Source organism: Antechinus flavipes, chromosome 2, assembly GCF_016432865.1.
Source record: "Antechinus flavipes isolate AdamAnt ecotype Samford, QLD, Australia chromosome 2, AdamAnt_v2, whole genome shotgun sequence".
Lineage (NCBI taxonomy): Eukaryota > Metazoa > Chordata > Mammalia > Dasyuromorphia > Dasyuridae > Antechinus > Antechinus flavipes.
In genome coordinates this window covers 462,096,077-462,113,576 of record NC_067399.1, presented here as the reverse complement: position 1 = coordinate 462,113,576, position 17,500 = coordinate 462,096,077, and the positions used below count along the sequence as shown (strand labels likewise).

Genomic DNA, 17,500 nt, shown 5'->3' with positions numbered 1-17,500 from the left:
CTCAAGAGCGAGTTGGGAGAAAGGTGCCTGCCTTGGCAGTGGCTGTGAACATATGGCCACTTTTGTTTCTGAAGTCTTCTTTTTCTTGATCTGAATATTTGAAGGTATATGTTGTATCTTTATGAGTTCAAGATATCCTAAAGTCCCATTGGAGGTTCCCCTAGTGACCACAGACAACAGAAACAGCCACCAGAATGTTTAATGGCCAATGTCAAAAAAAGTGATTGGAAATGGGTGTGGAAAGATAACCATAAGGATAGTGATAATTTTTAAAAGTGTAAGTCTTCAGGAGAGAAATGCCAGAAATGAATTCAAGAAAGGCAGTGATCCTGGAACCCAGGATGAGTAGCACCCCCAGCAGAATTAAACCTAAGAGGGGATATAAAGAGGACTATATTGAGGGAGGAAAAGGATTTCCACAATTAGGAGTGGGAGATATCATTTAACAGATGGTATATGTTCTCTATACATGCTTCATTATTATGGTACTTTACTTTCCCACTTTCCCCATGGATGTTGTTCTGAACTTAGCTGTTGTAGACCAGTCCTCTGGTGGCTTAGACTTATTTTTATAAAATGAGACATTTGGAGACCAGTTAATAAAAGAATATTTACTTAACATAGTAGGAGAAGGGTATTCAACAAGATAGGCATTTAGAAGAACTCAAATTCATTCCACTGTGCAAAACCCCTTTGATTGAACCCTGATCAAGTGCTGGAGAGTTACTGGAGCTTTTTGTGGTGTCTGTTTTCAAATAGCCAGGAAACGAAAACTACAGTCTGAGCCTTTAATCTCCTGAGTCAACCAAGATTTGAAGTCTGTCTCAATATCATAGGAAGGAAAAATTAGCTTAACTTGCATGGTGGGATGAGTTGAGATAGTGCTCCTACCACATAGGTTCTGTGTATTTGAAGAATGCATTCTCAGATTATAAAGAATATGTATTGTAACTACTGTCCTTACTATATCATTTCAGTAAATCCCTTTTCTAAAAGTTAATAAACTCTGACTGACTGTTAATAGGGGGGACTCTGATGCAATTTTAGGAATTAAAGTGCTAGAAACCCCTAGTTATTCCTAGATGACTATATTCTAGTCAGTTGTTCTCCAAGGATCTGTCCTGCAAGAGTACACACAGGATGGATAGTGACCTCAGAGTAGGTGTTATACTTAAATACAAGAAACCACATTCGGCAACATATGATAAGAAAAAATTTGATCTGATCATATAACAAAAGCAAAACCAAATATAACATTGCTTTCTTTGGTTGTCAAATTTTTTGACCCCCAAAGTATCTCAAGAATATAAAATAAGTACCAATTCCTAGGACTCCAGTCACTGTGTAACATAGGAGGTTATCGGGACCTGACAGTTTTTCCTGGTCTTAATTTCCCCACATTAGTTTATCTTGCATTGATAGCTTTTTAGAAGTGAGAAGTAAGAAGAGAGTATCATAGGACAAGAGACCTAGAGCAAGGCTTAGCAAAGCTCACTAAGTAGATCTCTTATGGATTATTTATAGGAAGATGTGGACATATAAGCTCCTTGAGGACAAAGATTGTCTTGCTTTCTATACCAAGGATTTAACACTATACCAGCATATCTTGGGTATTTGATATATACTTGTTGGTTGACAGAAGAATTAACAAGAATCCCACAGAATGATTAGAAGGATGATGCTTTTGTTTTAACAGAGATGAATTTTTATTTATACTAATGGAAAGAGCATAGCTATGAGATCATTGTCTATTCAGGGAAGAATCATTGGAGGGATGATGTGTGAATTGCATTTTGAAAAGTGGGTAAAAATTAGGCAATAAGAGTTTTGGAATTGGGGAAGAATAAGTGCTTTCTGAATGAATATTCATGAGACAGCATGATCTTCTATCAACACATTTAATTACGTTACTCTACCTGCCAAATATTTTGTCTAAAATAGCCACTCTATTGATTAGGGCATTCTAATCAAAGATTCATTCATGGGGATCAGTGCCTGTCCATCAAATTAGCTGTAAGCTCTCAAGAATGGAATTGATTTAAAGCATTTGGCAATGGCTATGCAGTTCTGTAGCTGGATATAACCCAAGCTTGATTGATGAATCTCTGGGGATTTTTATAATTTGTTTATATAATTGATTATGAGGTAGGAACAAGACTCTAATTTGGACAAAGTACAATGTTTGCCAGGTTCAAAGCAGCTGAGGTAGTAAAAGATACGCAGACTTTTTTAAAGGAGCTATTCTATAGCATTTATGATTTTGGCATTTTTTAGATCATTGGAAAGTACTGAGCCCAGAATCTGGCAGTCCTGAATTGAAATCTGACCTGAGACACTAGCTTTGTGATCCTGGACAAGTCATTTAATTGATGTCTACCTTAGTTTTCCTTAACTGTAAAATGGGAGTAATAGCACTTATTTCCCAAAGTTGTTTTGAGGATGAAATGAGAAAATATTTGTAAAGAGATTAGCATAGCATCTATTACATAATAGTTCCTTAACAAATCTTTATTCTCTTCCTTTCCCTATAAAGAATTTAGTTCATTGTTTTAGTTTGATGGATTTTAAAAAGGATCAATAAAAGAGTTATCTTTCCTGTAAGAAAGGAGAAATTCAAAACCAGCACAAGTTAACAAAATATCTAGTAAGAAAATAGTTTAAACTATAAATATTTAAGCATAAAAAGTAGAATTTTTTAAAAAGGATACAAATTTTAGAACTAAAACAAACTCTTAAAATGGCTTGTTCTTGTGAGGCACATATTACTGATGCCAACAAAAGATAAGAAAACTGAAGCTCAATGAAGTTCAGGCTATTGCTCAGGGCCATTTTATGGTTCATGCCAAACTGGGACTTGATTACTTAGGTCTTATACTCTAAATCCAATGAGATTTCCATCATACTCCAGTGCTCTCTAACATGCCCAGCAGTCACACCCTGATAAAACCATCTCATCTGATGGCCTAAAACAATTAAGGGTATAGGGATAGGCAAAAGATATGAACAGACAATTTTCAGATGATTAAATTAAAGCCAATTACAATTATGTGAAAACATGCTCTAAGTCACTATTGATTTGACAAATTCAAATTAAAACAACTCTGAGGTACTATCTTACACCTCTCAGATTGGCCAAGATGACAGGAAAAGATAAAGATAAATGTTGAAGGGGATGTGGGAAAACTGGGGCACTGGGGCATTGTTGGTGAAGTTGTGAAATGATCCAGATATTCTGGAAAGCAATTTGGAATTATGCCCAAGGGGCAACTGTGAATACTCTGACTCAACAGTGCCATAACTGGGTCTATATCCCAAGAAAAAAATAAAGGAAGGAAAAGGACCCACATATGTAAAAATGTTTGTAGCAGCTTTTTTTTATGGTAGCAAAGAATTGGGAAAAGAGTGAATGCCCATCAGTTGGGGAATGGCTGAACAAGCTGTGGTACCTAAAGGCAATGGAATATTATTGTTCTATAAAAAATGATGAACAAGCTGATTACAGAAAGGCCTGGAAAGATTTACACGAACTGATGCTGAGTGAAACAAGCAGAACCAGGAACACATTGTATACAATAACAGCAAGAATATGCAATGATTCACTATAAAAGGCTTGGTTCTCCTCAGTGGTTCAGTGATCCAAAGCAATCCCAATAAACTTTGGACAGAAAATGCCATTTGCAACGAGAGAGAGAATTATGGAGATTGAATGTAAATCAACACATGCTATGTTCACTTCTTTATTCTGGGTTTTTTAAAATCTCTCCTTTGGTTTTTCCCTTTTCCTCTGATTTTTCTCTCCCGGTGTGATTCATAAAGCAATGTGTAATAAAAATAAATAAGCTTAGTACACTAAAAAAATAAAATAAAATAAAAGGGTAATGGTCAGATCTATATGATAAAACAAGGGAAGACAACTAGGTCTTACTATTAAGGCCTTTTGGTTCTACTAATTGCCATGCACTTATAAAAGCCTTAGAGAAGTTTCAGACATCTGAGGTAAGTCCAGCAAAATACTAAATATTGATAATTGTGAGATGATGTGGATATATTAATGAACTAACCTTAAAGAATTGCTGATAACTTTGAAAAATATGTGGATATAGTAATGAACTAACCCTAAGATGGCATAGATAAAAAGTCTGTTCCCTCAAAAATCATTTTTTTTCTCTTTTGCATCTCTGAACCCTCCCAAATTATCTTGGGGTTTATTGGCTAGTCTTCTTTCTTAAGGACCATGCCTTAAACCCAAACCAATCTGTTTCTGATTGGCCACCAAGAGAGTCCTAGGCTACGATCCTATTTGGTCATTGTTTGATTTAATGTAAATTAAATTTACATTAGATTGACTCTAACACTCCAGATTTAATGTAAATAGCAGACATTTCTGCTTTGGCCAGAAACTCTGAGGGTCGTCTGCTCCCAGATTTATTTATTCTTTTTTATTTTTGACTAGGTGAAAGAGGCCATTTTTTGCCTCAATTGCTACCTAATTTTAATCAGTGAATGGGTGTTACTTCAGTCACAATGAGACCTGTTGAAGACCTTAGCTTAAAAAGCCAAGGTCTCCCATTTCATCTAGAGCCATCTCCTGATATCCTGAACTATATGTTGTCACTGGAACCACAGGATGGAGAGGAATGTGAGGCTGGTTATCTTGCACAGCTCTCCCTCCCTCAAATCAAATTCATTTGCATGTCACTGCATCACCTCCCTGATGTCATGGTCCTCTTTGAGAATCAAGCAGAAACAACAATAACTACAGAAACCATAGGAAGACACCCTAGTCGTGGGACGGTGGAGCGTGTGTGGCCAGTGTTACTGGTATGGAGCCAACTCATCTAGCCTCTGAGTGCTTTGGGGGTCAGGTTTTAGATGGGAGATGGCAGTGGTATATGAGCCAAGGATCCTTATCTCTAGAGCTAAGCCATGTCCTGGCCGGACCTGGGTTTCTGTTTTTGATGTGGAGTGCTGCAGCATTTAGGACATGGGTGTAGGTAAGTCAACCCCCTCCCCTCATCTCACACAACACCCTGGAACACAGGTAATATCTGTACCATGGATAGGAACGAGTGAGGTTCCTTTTGTATCCTTTGTAACAACAGTACTTTGAGTCCAGGATCATTGCGGGAGAGTGTCTCGTGTAAAGTCTGAGAGTGGCAAGAAATTGTGCACCAGTTCTTCAGCCCGAGGGAGGTCCTGGGAGAGGCTGCATCCTTGAGCAACAGGTGACATCATTTAGATTTGGGCTGAGGTGTTACTAAGGCAAAGGTTGGGCTGCTTGTTGACAGACAATGCCTCACATTTTAGAGAAGCAACAGCCAATGACTGCAAGAATAATCAACAGAATATGGAGAAGGAATGGGTCCAGGCTGAGAAAAAGCAACTGCAGGTGAAAGGTACAGAAAGAAGAGGGAGGAGGAGCATCTGGAGAAGGAAAATTGGCAGTATAGAAAATCATGAAACGAGAGGATGTCTAGGAAAGGGAAAAAATTAAACCCAGAAGATTGTGGACCTCACGATGGCGGAGATGGGGGTGGGAAATGGGTGGGAGGACAAAGGGCACATCCTGAGGTAGAGTAGAAAGTCTTAACAACTCCTCCTGAGTTTATCCCTGAGTCACCCAGGGAGAGACAAACAGGTGAGCCAAGGACAGCACCCTGTTAGACTGAAAAGGCAGCAGCTGAGCACTTAACCTGAAGAGGGCCCCTACCTGCCTCTGGTTGTTCACTCCTCTCTCCATCCCCTTCCTCTCTCCCAACTATAAAGAAGCTACAAAACAGTCTCCTGATGCTAGGAATAGGTGGGTGAAATTTTCCCGTATTACACACAGTGGGCAGAAGTTGGAATATGGCTGGGGAGTTAGAATTGTGCTTGGAGCGATTACCTTAGCGCAGGAGGGAAAGCAGGCAGAACAGGTGAAGAGGTGTGAGTCACTGGGAGCTAGTTGTTAGGGATTAAGAAATATCAGTTGTGTATCCCTGGCAGGTTGTGTGATTTGTCGGGTGCTAATGCCTAGAGGTTTCTAGCATAAGCTTTAATTTGTAGGTATAAGGGGAGTGAGAGGATTAAGATATTATGATGAGAAAGGTTCCCCCAAGCAGCATTATTGAGACATGTTTCTCCTAGTGCCTTGCCACAGTTTTTCTTGCACTTGGGAACAGTGATAATGAGTCCCATGGTGCAGTTCTTAACCCTTGATAGTTTTACACAGAAAAAGGACTTCTGGGAAATGGATCTTTTTCTTCAGATGTGAACTTCATAGCAATAAAGGTGTTAAATCTAGGGTAGAGTTAGCTTTGTAGGCTTTCATGTTGTACTGTTTATCCATAGAGAACCATCCATAGTGGTACAGAATATATTGGATTTGGAGTCAGAAAATACTTGAGTTCAAATCCAACTTCAGATACTTAATAGCATGATCTTGGCCAAGTCACCTAACCCCTGTATGCCTCGATTTCCTCAACTGTAAAATGAAGATAGTAATAGCATCTAACTCCTAGGGTTGTGAGGATCAAGTGAGATATTTTAAAAGTGCTTACTACATGCTGGCACTTAGGATTCACTAAATAAACACTTGTTTCCTCTCCCCTTTTCCTTTTAATATAGTAAAATCCCCATGTCTTTTCCTTTTTCCTTGGGATGCATTGTCTAACCAAACTTCACCCATTTTATATTTGTGGGAGAGGGATGAGGACTGGACTTGTGATATCATTGGTAATAAAATCTCCTTCTACCATGTAGACTGAGCACCTTTTTTTGAAACTTATAGTCTTGGAAAGCTTCCTGAAGCACTGAGAGAGAAAATATTATGCTTTAAGTCACACGGGCACAATATGGCAGAAGTAAGGTTTGAACTCAAGTCTTTCTGGCTTCAAGACTAATGCTCAATGTTGGACATATTTAAAGAGCCTCCTTTTTAATTCAACTGAGAATATCAAAAAATATTTCTCCAGCCTAAAAATCCTTTTGAACTTTTCCTTATTAGTAGATAAATATATAAAAGGTAAAGAACAAAGGCTAAAATATTTCAAGGATGATAATCAAACTTAACTCCCATCTAGGTAAAAGTGTTGCTTCCCTACCTCTGCTGGAGTGATTAGCACCCGACACACTTCAAGGTAGCATTCTATTTTCTACTCAAGGATTGAAGGATTCCTTAAGGGGAATGATTAAGGAAGGAATCCTGTAGTTCCAGTTATTTTAGTAAATTAATTAACTATTGTTCCAGAATGTTAACCCAAAATTGTATGAGGTTATTATCTTATTTGAGATAACATAATTATTATTTCATTTAAGATAAAGCACTCAGTGCAATGCTTGGCATATAGTAAACACTATATAAATGTTAGCCATTATTAGCCATTGTTAATCTTACCTTCAATTCCCCCCATTGTCCTAATCTATGGAGATTATTAATTTTTTTTTATTCTGGTCCTAGCATCCAAGTATTAGGTATTAGCTACCCCTCTCAACTTTTGACAAGCATGCCTTCTATGGCCTCATCTCATTTTTAATAAGAAGAAGAACTCCTGGGAAGTACCAGCTTCTTGGCTAAGGCCAGAGGGACAATACTAAAATACTAAAGCCATAATACAAAGAAGCAAAAACTCTTAACTTTGCCCTCTCTTAAGGTTCTGTGGGAAGGGCAACTACCTTTCTTGCATCGTTCCCTTTCAGGAGAATCCAAGCCCATAGAGTACTTCCATAAGTCTGGAAACCTGGTTGATTGTTGTCCTTTATTCTTGAAGAAGACCAAAATGATATCATTATGTTAAAGTTAATCTGATGTGGCTGATCAGAGCAATAAAAATTCAGAATGCTCTATCACAGGTTAGGCATAAATAGTTCATGTGAAGATCGGGAATGGATTCTCTAAATGTGTGCATCTTGCACTTCTTTTGAAGAACTTCAATTCTACTTTGCTTATAGAGCCCAGCACCTTCTTTGATGAGGGTTCTTTAATGATGAGCTCATGCCGGGGGACCCTGTGCCAGGGTTTCCCATGTCTAACAATCAATTCCCAAGTTTTTCAGAGACCTATGAGCTTCCATAGATGAGAGTAGAAGAGACTGAAGTCTCTATGTATGCAGAGTGGATGGAGGGGAGGCAGAGAATACCTCTAAGAACTTCAAGTTTCTCTTCTAAGGGAAGTCTAAATCACAGTATTGTATTATGAAGCTGGGGGACAGAATAGAGCCCTGGAATGAATGTAGGATTTCTTAGAGGGGAAGAAGAATTATATTGTTTAAGAGAAATAGTTTTTAATGCATTTAATGCATTTTCGTGGAGGTAAAATAAAGTCTCTCATATACCTAGCATTCATTGTTATTTTGAACACTATATGGGAGCTAGGACTTTCCCTAGCTGTAGGGAAATATATGTGACATGTTATATTCTGATACTTTCCAGTGAGAACCCTAGGTGGGGAGCACAATGGATCAAAGAGAAACGCTTGTATCTGTCCCAAATTGTGCTAGAGCATGGCTTGCACTGGAACAAATGTTGACTTAGTGATGCTACCTCTGTGGTGCCTTGGAATCTGCTCTGACAATTGTATTGGGAATAATATGGTGAGCTGGGTACTAGTGTCCCCTTCCTCCATGCATTAATTAATTAAAGAAGAGAGCAATGATGAAAGACTGTTAACCAGGTTTGATGTCTTCCCAATTGTTTGAGTCAGGGTGTTCTGAACTCAGTTTAGGTCCTTTAGAAAAGAGCGTGCCAGGGATCCTCAGGGCAGGGGATATGTGTCTCTGTGATTCATGAGAAATGCTAAAGATTATGGGAGGTAGGAAATTTGCTGAACTCAAATTAGGATCATACAACAATAGACCTGTTGTTGTCATTCAGTTGTTTTCCAGTTTTATTTAACTCTTCATGACCTATTGAGATTTTCTTGGCCAAGATACAGCTTGCTATTTCTTTCTCCAGCTCATTTTACAAATGAGGAAACGGAGGCAAACAGAGTTAAGTGACTTGCCCAGGGTCACACAGTTAGTATTTCCAGGACTGGCACTCTTATCTACTATTCCACCTAACTATCCCCATAGACCCTGGACTGGATAGAAACCATTGTTTCTATATTTCAAAAAGCCATTGAGTTTAATCCATTAGTTTTACAAATGAGGGAATTGGGTTCCTTGGGAAATTAAGTGGCTTTCCTGAAGTTTTCCTTAATCTTTCCTTAATTTTCCTTAATAATTAATTTCCTTATTAATTTCCTTGATCTCATAGAGATTAAGTATCAGAGATAGATTTTGAATTTATGGTCCATGACTCCAAAGTCAGTGCTCTTCCCTGATAATTAGGCATTTTTTTCTACCAACAGAAGTTATTGTTAAATTAAGACAACTCTGAAGTACCATTGCACATCTCTCAGACTGGATAAAATGACAGGAAAAGATAATGACAAATATTGGAGGGGATGTGGGTAAATTGGGACACTAATGCATTGTTGGTAGAACTACAAACCCATCCAACCATTCTGGAGAGCAATTTAAAACTATGCCTAAAGGGCTATCAAAATGTGCATACCCTTCGACCCAGCAGTGTTTCTACTTGGCTTATATCCTAAAGAGACCTTAAAGGAAGAAAGGGACCCACATGTGCAAAAATGTTTGTGGCAGCCCTGTTTATAATGACAAAAAACTGGAAAATGAATGGATGCCCATCAATTGGAGAATGGCTGGGTAAATTGTGGTATATGAATGTTATGGAATATTATTATTCTGTAAGAAATGACCAGCAGGATGAATACAGAGAGGCTTGGAGAGACTTACATGAATTTTATGCTGAGTGAGGTGAGCAGAATCAGGAGATCATTGTACACAGCAACAAGAAGATTATGCTGGCTGTGGCTCTTTTCAGCAATGAGATGATCGAGGCCAGTTCCAGTGATCTTGTGATGAAGAGAGCCAGAGAGAGGACTGTGGAAACTGAATGTGGATCACAACATAGCATTTTCTACTCTTGTTGTTGTTGTTGTTTGCTTGCATTTTGTTTTCTTTCTCATTTTTTCCTTTTGGATTTGATTTTTCTCGTGCAGCAAAATAATTGTATAAATATGTACACATATATTGGATTTAACATATATTTCTTACCATGTTCAACATATATGGATTACTTCCCATCTAGAGGAAGGGGTGGAGGTAAGGGAGGAAAAAACGGGAACACAAGGTTTTGCAAGAATTAAAGTTAAAAAATTATCCTTGCATATGTTTTGAAAATTTTAAAGCTTTAATAAAAAAGATAAAAAGATAACAAAAATTTTTAAAAAAAGAAGTTACTGTTATTCACTCCACTTGCAAAGGTTAGGTGAAATTATCTCCATACCTTCTGAATCACATAGTTATTGTATTTTCTTTTGTCTATGTTGTCTATGTTGGCACATTGTGTCTAGGGAAAGGATGGGATCAATGAAGAATGTGATTTCTGAGTTGTGTCCCCTAGAAAAAGTCATGTTCACACTTCTTTCGTTAGGAGATATATGTACCTTGGTTCCATCTATTTAAGATATTTTCAAACAAAATACCATGTATTTTGAGGTGTAATGAATGGAGGGCTGTACTTGGAGTTATAAAAACTTGTCTCAGATATTTACTGAGCAATTCACTTAAATTTCTCTCTGCCTCAGTTTCCTCATCTGTAAAATGGAGACAACATGACTGATCATACTTATTCCACAAGATTTTTGTGAATGGTAAAATGAAATAATGTCTTAAAAGAAGCAAACACTATAGAGAATATAGTACAGTTTTAAGTTTTGATAGATTAAAACCTCATCAAAACTTTTGTGGCAAATTGTAGAGACTTGAGAAGTCTCTTCCTTCTCTCCTTCTAAAACCAGCTCACATTCTTATTAGATGCAAGATTCATTCTTTTCTTGGCACAAGTGGTTCAATATCATTAATTCTGAGGAATTTGAGTAGAGAATAAAAAAAGTTCAAATCTACCTGAGAACTTCCAAGTCTTTTAAAAAAAATGTTTTGAAACGTATTGAAAACCTATTAGGAAGCTCTCCTTTTTGTCCTGCCTCCGTCACAAGAACTCTCCATCCAGTGCTGTGAACAATATGTTCCTCATTCTCAGAAAGAAACAAGAAAAAGGACTCAGATAAATAAATCAGAAATCTTAAATGTCTTCATCAACCAGCCTGAATATAGAGATTTTCCATCTAGTTTAATATAGATGTTGTCATGTTTTTGTTAATAGTTTTTTTTTTTTTAAACAGGTTAAATTTCTATTTAACAGGATGTCACTCCCACAGAGTGTGATCTTTAATGAAAAATTTGGGGGGAACATTCACAACCCTTGAGTCTTGGCAATAATAAATGTACCCAATGTTTGGTGGCATCTCCTGGATGGGACCATAATACTTTATGAGCAGATGGACAGCCATGTGAATAATAATTTGGGGACAGACTTATCATTTTCTTGCATTTTCATATTATACAGTGTGATCTCATGATTCTCTAAACATGTATTACATTATATTAACCCCAGCAATTATATTTCATGATAAAATGTTATATTGTAGATTAAAAGAAAAAACAGAGTCAGGAAAGAGGTAGTTTTCAAATTCAAAAATTCCACTATCTGTTTGGACATGACTTTGTCCACCTTTGCTTTCCAGTAAGAGTATTCCACAAGTAGCAGGATTTCATTGCCATCAAGGAGCAGCACAAATTTGCTTCCTTCAAAAGATCTACTTCGAATGGGATTACCATAGCATCCTATCAAAAGGAAATTTATTCTTCAGATTATAGCAGTGATAATAAGAGTAATATTAACCCTAACTTTTATTACAATTTTAAATTCTATTGGTCTGTAGGAGAGCTTTACCATTGATTTTTATGTTTCACTAGTGGCTGACTATCATTGTTTATATCATTGCCATGTTTTTCAAATATTTCAGATAAAAAACCTTGGCTAGGATTTACAATCATCTGAATTAAGGGAGTTATGAACGGGACCCGTGATTTCACTAGTCTAGAGATCAGCTTCTTAAACTGTGGATCACAACCCCATAAGGAGTCTCATAATTGAATGTGGAGATCATGAAATTATGGTTTATTATCAGTAAACATTTTATTTGTTTAATTTATATACCCATATATCTGGGATCATGTAAAAATTGCTCAGAGAAAAGGAGGTTTCAAATGGAAAAAGAATCCCTGGTATAAAGAACTAAGAAGATTCCCTTTACCAATGCAGGTCAGCATTTTCTCTGAAATTTTTGTCCTTAGAGATTTGCTTAGAATACTGATATGTTAAACGACATAGTCAGCACAACCAATAGGAAATGGCTCTGGAAATCAAAGGCTAGCTCTCTACCTGGTGCCATTTAAATTCACTTCCTAGAAATCATAATTTCAGTTTATTTTTTCCTTACCTTTTACATTAGGCAAGTTCTTCCAAATTCTTCATCCTCCTATCCTCCCTTTCTTAGAGAATATAGGAATTAAAGTTGTAAAAATTAACAAAGGCTACATCTAGTGAACAGCTGCTGGTGCTGGTGCTGCAGAAGGAACAGGAGGCCCTGATGGCCCAGGAGGTCTGGGTAGCTTCAGCAGTGGGACCAAGGTCATGGCAGGGGCCATGATCTAGGTTTAGGCCGTGGTCACAGGGCCCAGGTAGGAAAGACTGAAGATAAGGAATGGGTTCCTATCACTAAGCTGGGCTGCCAAATCGAGCACATGAAGATCAAGTCTTTGGAAGAGATCTTTTCTCCCTTCCTATCAAAGAGTCTGAGATCTAGGATCTCTTTCCTGGGATCTTCTTTCAATGAAAGTTCTGAAGATCATGCAGAAACAAACTAGAGCTGGACAACGGACCAGGTTCAAGGCTTTTGTGGCCATTGGCAACTACAATGGCCATGTTGGCCTGGGTGTCAAGTACTCCAAGGAAATGGCCACAGCTATTTGTGTGGTGCCATCATTCTGGACAAATTGTCCATTGTTCCTGCGAGATAAGGCTACTGGGGAACAAGATTGGCAAGCGCCACACAGTGCCCTGCAAGGTCACTGAGCATTGTGGACTAGTTCTTGTGTGCCTCATCTCTACCCCTAGGAGTACTGACATTGTCTCAGCTCCTACACCTAAGAAACTTCTCCTGATGATTGGAATTGATGACTTCTGCAAGAGTCTGTATTCCACTCTGGGCAACTTTGCTAAAGCTGCCTTTGATGCCATCTACAAAACATATAGCTATCTAACCCCAGACTAGGTCTCCCTATCAGGAATTTACTGAACATCTTGTGAAGACTCACACTCGTGTTTCTATCCAGAGGACCTAGGCAGCTGTTGTGGCTGTTGTTTTGTTTTGTTTTGTTTTATGAACAAGGAATAAACTGAACTATGCCTGTTAAAAAAATAACAGGTATTTTTTTCTGTTTGTCCCTACTCGTTGGATAATTATTGTTGGATTGAGTAGTCTCAGAAAAGTGAGGAACTTGTGGGTAACTCTCAGAATGCACCTATGTCTTGGAAGTAAAAAGGCTTAAATCATGAGATGAAGTGTATTCTTTTAATTGCTTTGAAAAAAAGCCCAACCCAGGGAGTCTTTGTGTTCTCTGGGTTTTAAATCTCCAAGATTAGTGGAATTTCTGACTGCAGAAGGGTGGGGAATCTTGATTTTAAAATAAAAAGGCAAAAGGGGAAAGGATGAGACATTTTTAATGACAGTCATCTGTGGGGTTCTTTCTTGCTTTAAGACAGAATAGCACATAAATCTCATTTACTGACTTTGATTATTGGAGCTGGAATTTTGACAAACAGCTTTAAAATTAAATGAGGACTTTGAATCATAACTTTATTCTGCAGCAAGCATATTGTATTGTCATACATGTTAAAACCTGCTATGAAACCTTTCCTCTTTGTCCCACCTCTCCCACAGGACTTTTTGATTAAATGCCATGTATTATATATTTCTCTTTCTCAGCAGAATTTTTAAAACAGGAGAGGAACCTGCATACACTGTAATGCTCAGTACTCATGGCCAAAGAGCTCTCATCAAGTCTTCACCTGCTCCCAGCAGACTGACAAGATTGAACACTTAGGCTAACATAGATAGGGAAATTGCTTGGGGACTGGGAAGAACAACTCATTATGTATTTACGCTAGCATTATGGAGTGAAATAATACAGTTCTTTTATTTGGATTCATCTATTCTCTACTGCCATAAATTCCCCTCTAAGATTTATCAATAGAAAGGACTTCATACAGAATTATTGGTTAAAGTTTTAGAACATCTCCATTTACAACAGCAACCTAAGGAGGCTACTTATTATGGACTGTTAGTTTTTCCTACTTCTGTGGGATAATGAAATATTTTTGAATACTTGAAATGGGGAAAAATTAAGTAAGTGAATCTGTTTATAGTCATATATGCTTTTCTATATGTTTAAAACATACTAATTCTCACTACTCCATGTTGTAAAAATTAAGACTGTTTAAAGTATCATTTGGATGAAAGATTTTGGCAAGCAGATTAATAGCTTACAGTGGATATCTAGCCAATTTAGGAAAATAGGCTACTTTCAAGGACTTACCTCCTCCTCTTTGCTCAAAAGTTTTAATAATTACAAAATCCCATTATCTTTGTGTAAATTTGATAAGATAAAAAATTTTCCCTTTACTGCTATTGTCTATATTTAAAAAGTAAAATAAAACCTATTTATCATGGTTTAATCAATTCAGGGGTCCTCAAACTTTTTAAATAGGAGGCCAGTTCACTGTCCCTCAGACTGTTGAAGGGCCGGACTATAGTAAAAACAAAACTTTATTTTGTGGGCCTTTAAATAAAGAAACTTCATAGCCCTGGATAAGGGGGATTAACGTCTCAGCTACTGCATCTGGCCTGTGGGCTGTAATTTGAGGACCCCTGGCAGTCAAATCAACTCCCAATTATAGACTTACATGCAAAAGTATATGTTTATTTGAAAGACTTTAAATCTTTTTTATTTTGATAGTGAAAAAGAAAATTTGGAAAAATGACTCAAAAGATTTTTTGTAAATTAAATAAGAATTTTTAAAAATTTTATATTTCTCAATGGTCACATTTTTACCAACTAGTGAAAAGTTTAAAAAATTTTTCCATCTCAATGTGTGTAGATAAGATTTATTCTTCAGAATTGCCATTCTAAGACCATTCTCTTGCTCTTAGGACCTTCCTGAGTTTCTTAGGACATCTCTTTTCTGAAGTTTCTCAGACTTGACTGTCTAGTCTGGATAGCTTTCACCATTTCCTTTGTCTGGTTATTATCGATCCAATGGGTGGTTTGTTATTGATCCAATGGATAGTTTAAGCAGCTAGGATTTCCTTTGGCTTTGCTGAGACCTGTTCCAAGACTTGGATTTCATTTAACTTGGAATGATAAGATTAACACTCATATCCCATTTTGTGGGAATAACTTTTGTACAACTTGGTTAACCTTTTTTACTAAGGATGGACCAAACTGCCCGATTGTGTGATCCCTAACCAGAAGTTTTTGAGAAATATCCCTAGGATGAACATATCTACAATGGTAAAAGAAAGCTAAGTCTGGGGAAACATGAAATTGAGGACCAAAGCCTCTCAATACCCTATGGACAGAAATTTGAATAATATTGAAGGGAGAAACCATCATTTTCTTTGGCTTATGCTTCCAAGGTTGGTAGACTTCTCTATACACATGTTGCAAGATGTTCACTCCAGGGTAGACCCTCCATGATGAAATGTTGTATTTGGAATTAGAAGTAAAAATGGAAGTTGGAAAGACAAAATTCTCAAACAGGAAAATACCAGCATGTGGGCTACTTGCTTTTATTTTTCTCAACATGGTGGTCCAGTTGAGAAAGTCTTTGGGCAGTAAGATTTCATCAATGTCATTCAGTAACACGAATTTACTCTTTAGCATATTTCGGTAGAGGCAGTCATTGAGGGCTGTCAGCTGTCCATAGTAACCAATGTCTCCCTTCATTTTAGAAAAATGTGAGGCAGGTGAGACATTGAGGTAGGATGTTATAGGCCACGAAATTGTTTGTACTGTCCCTTCGTCGATGTAATATGCCAGGACTTTTTCCAACAGTTGGCTACAGTTGGTTTTGTAGATCATGATTTCCTGAACCCCAAGAATTTTATACATTTCAATGCTTTGTATAAATTGCAAAACATTATTATAATTTCCAAACAGGGGGGAGATACACACAGTGAATTCAGAAGACGGGTTCCAGGTTTCTTGGTTTCTTATTTCAAACCATGGCATTTGGTTGAAGTTTCCTTGCTTGGCCCAGTGAATTGACATATACTGGGCATTACAGTTTTGAGGAATTTCACAGAGCAGATTAGCAGCACTGTAAGGAAACCCAAACCTATCACCAAGAACATCTATCCCTGCTCTGATAATAGAAATGTTGCCAGAAGATTGGCAGCAGAACCAGCAGTAAAGCTCTTTTACGTCTTTGTGGTGAATGATGCTGATCACTCGGGTTAGATTTCTAAACCTTCTATCAAAATAAGGTGCAATGATAAAAGTTCTGGTATTTTCTAATGGGGTAATCGAACCTCTGGCAATCTGTCCTCTGCACAGAGCCAAGGACACCTTTCTTCTTCTGGGTTCATTTTCCATGAGCTTTAAACAATAGAATGATACTAACCACAAAATCGAAGCAAAAACCATAACTACAAAAAAAGTCCGTAGAAAATAAATGGTTGGCATTCTGATTTCAAAGACTGGTATATCTCATTGCCTTTGGTACCTGAGGGTTACAAACATAAATGGAATTATATTTTTGCTGAACAGTAACAATCTTTGATTTAGCTATCATTATCTTCCTTTCTTTTTCCCACTCCCCACTCCATGATACCTTTCCTTCCTCTGACAATGTTCCTGAAAATACAAGAACATCTAGTTCCTTTGTCTATATCACTAATCAATGATTAAAATGGAAGCAACAAATAATAACTGTCCCTTACTTTAAAAAAAGAGGCAGTCTTCATGTTTGCTAGATAGGAATCTAGCAATTATCTTGATCATCTTCTCAGGTGGCTGCTCTTGCTGCTTGTGTGCCCATTATTTCTGTCCTCGTGTTTCACCATATAATGCTTTGTTTATTAAAAGATAATCATAGAATTGTAGAATCCTAGAACTGGAAGGGATTACAAAGATCATTTAATCCAATTTAATTTAATTCACATGAAGCAGAAATACTCCCTACCACAACCTTGACATCTATATTTCTCTATATTTTGTCTCATTCTTCATCTTATGTCACATAACATTCCTGTATGTTAATTGGTGTTATTTCTGCTTTGTGTTCCAAAGGCCATGTCTCTGCCTTCCTCCTGGTATTTCTTTACCCAGTGTATCTTTACTAGCAATCCATGTTATCTCCTCTATTCTATGTTTCTCCCTAAAGCTCATATCTATATCTATGGCCTGTGACTCATGTCCCTTCTTAATCCTACATCTATGCTTGTATTCTTCATCTTCATCTGTTTCCCATATCTCTGACTGTCCTA

The 17,500-nt window shown here is 37.3% G+C and overlaps 1 protein-coding gene and 1 pseudogene across 1 annotated transcript; one reads left to right on the top strand and one right to left on the bottom strand.

Moving 5' to 3' along the window:
* The first annotated feature begins 4,719 nt into the window (after positions 1-4,719).
* On the top strand, positions 4,720-13,295 carry LOC127546782 (40S ribosomal protein S2-like; annotated as a pseudogene).
* Positions 13,296-15,117: 1,822 nt separating this feature from the next.
* Positions 15,118-17,123, bottom strand: LOC127547022 (uncharacterized). Its single transcript, XM_051973878.1, has 2 exons — positions 16,955-17,123; positions 15,118-16,737 (listed from the first exon to the last, which is right to left on the bottom strand). Exon 2 carries the CDS (start codon positions 16,695-16,697, stop codon positions 15,387-15,389), a length of 1,311 nt encoding a protein of 436 aa, XP_051829838.1. The 5' UTR covers positions 16,698-16,737; positions 16,955-17,123; the 3' UTR covers positions 15,118-15,386.
* Positions 17,124-17,500: the final 377 nt, after the last annotated feature.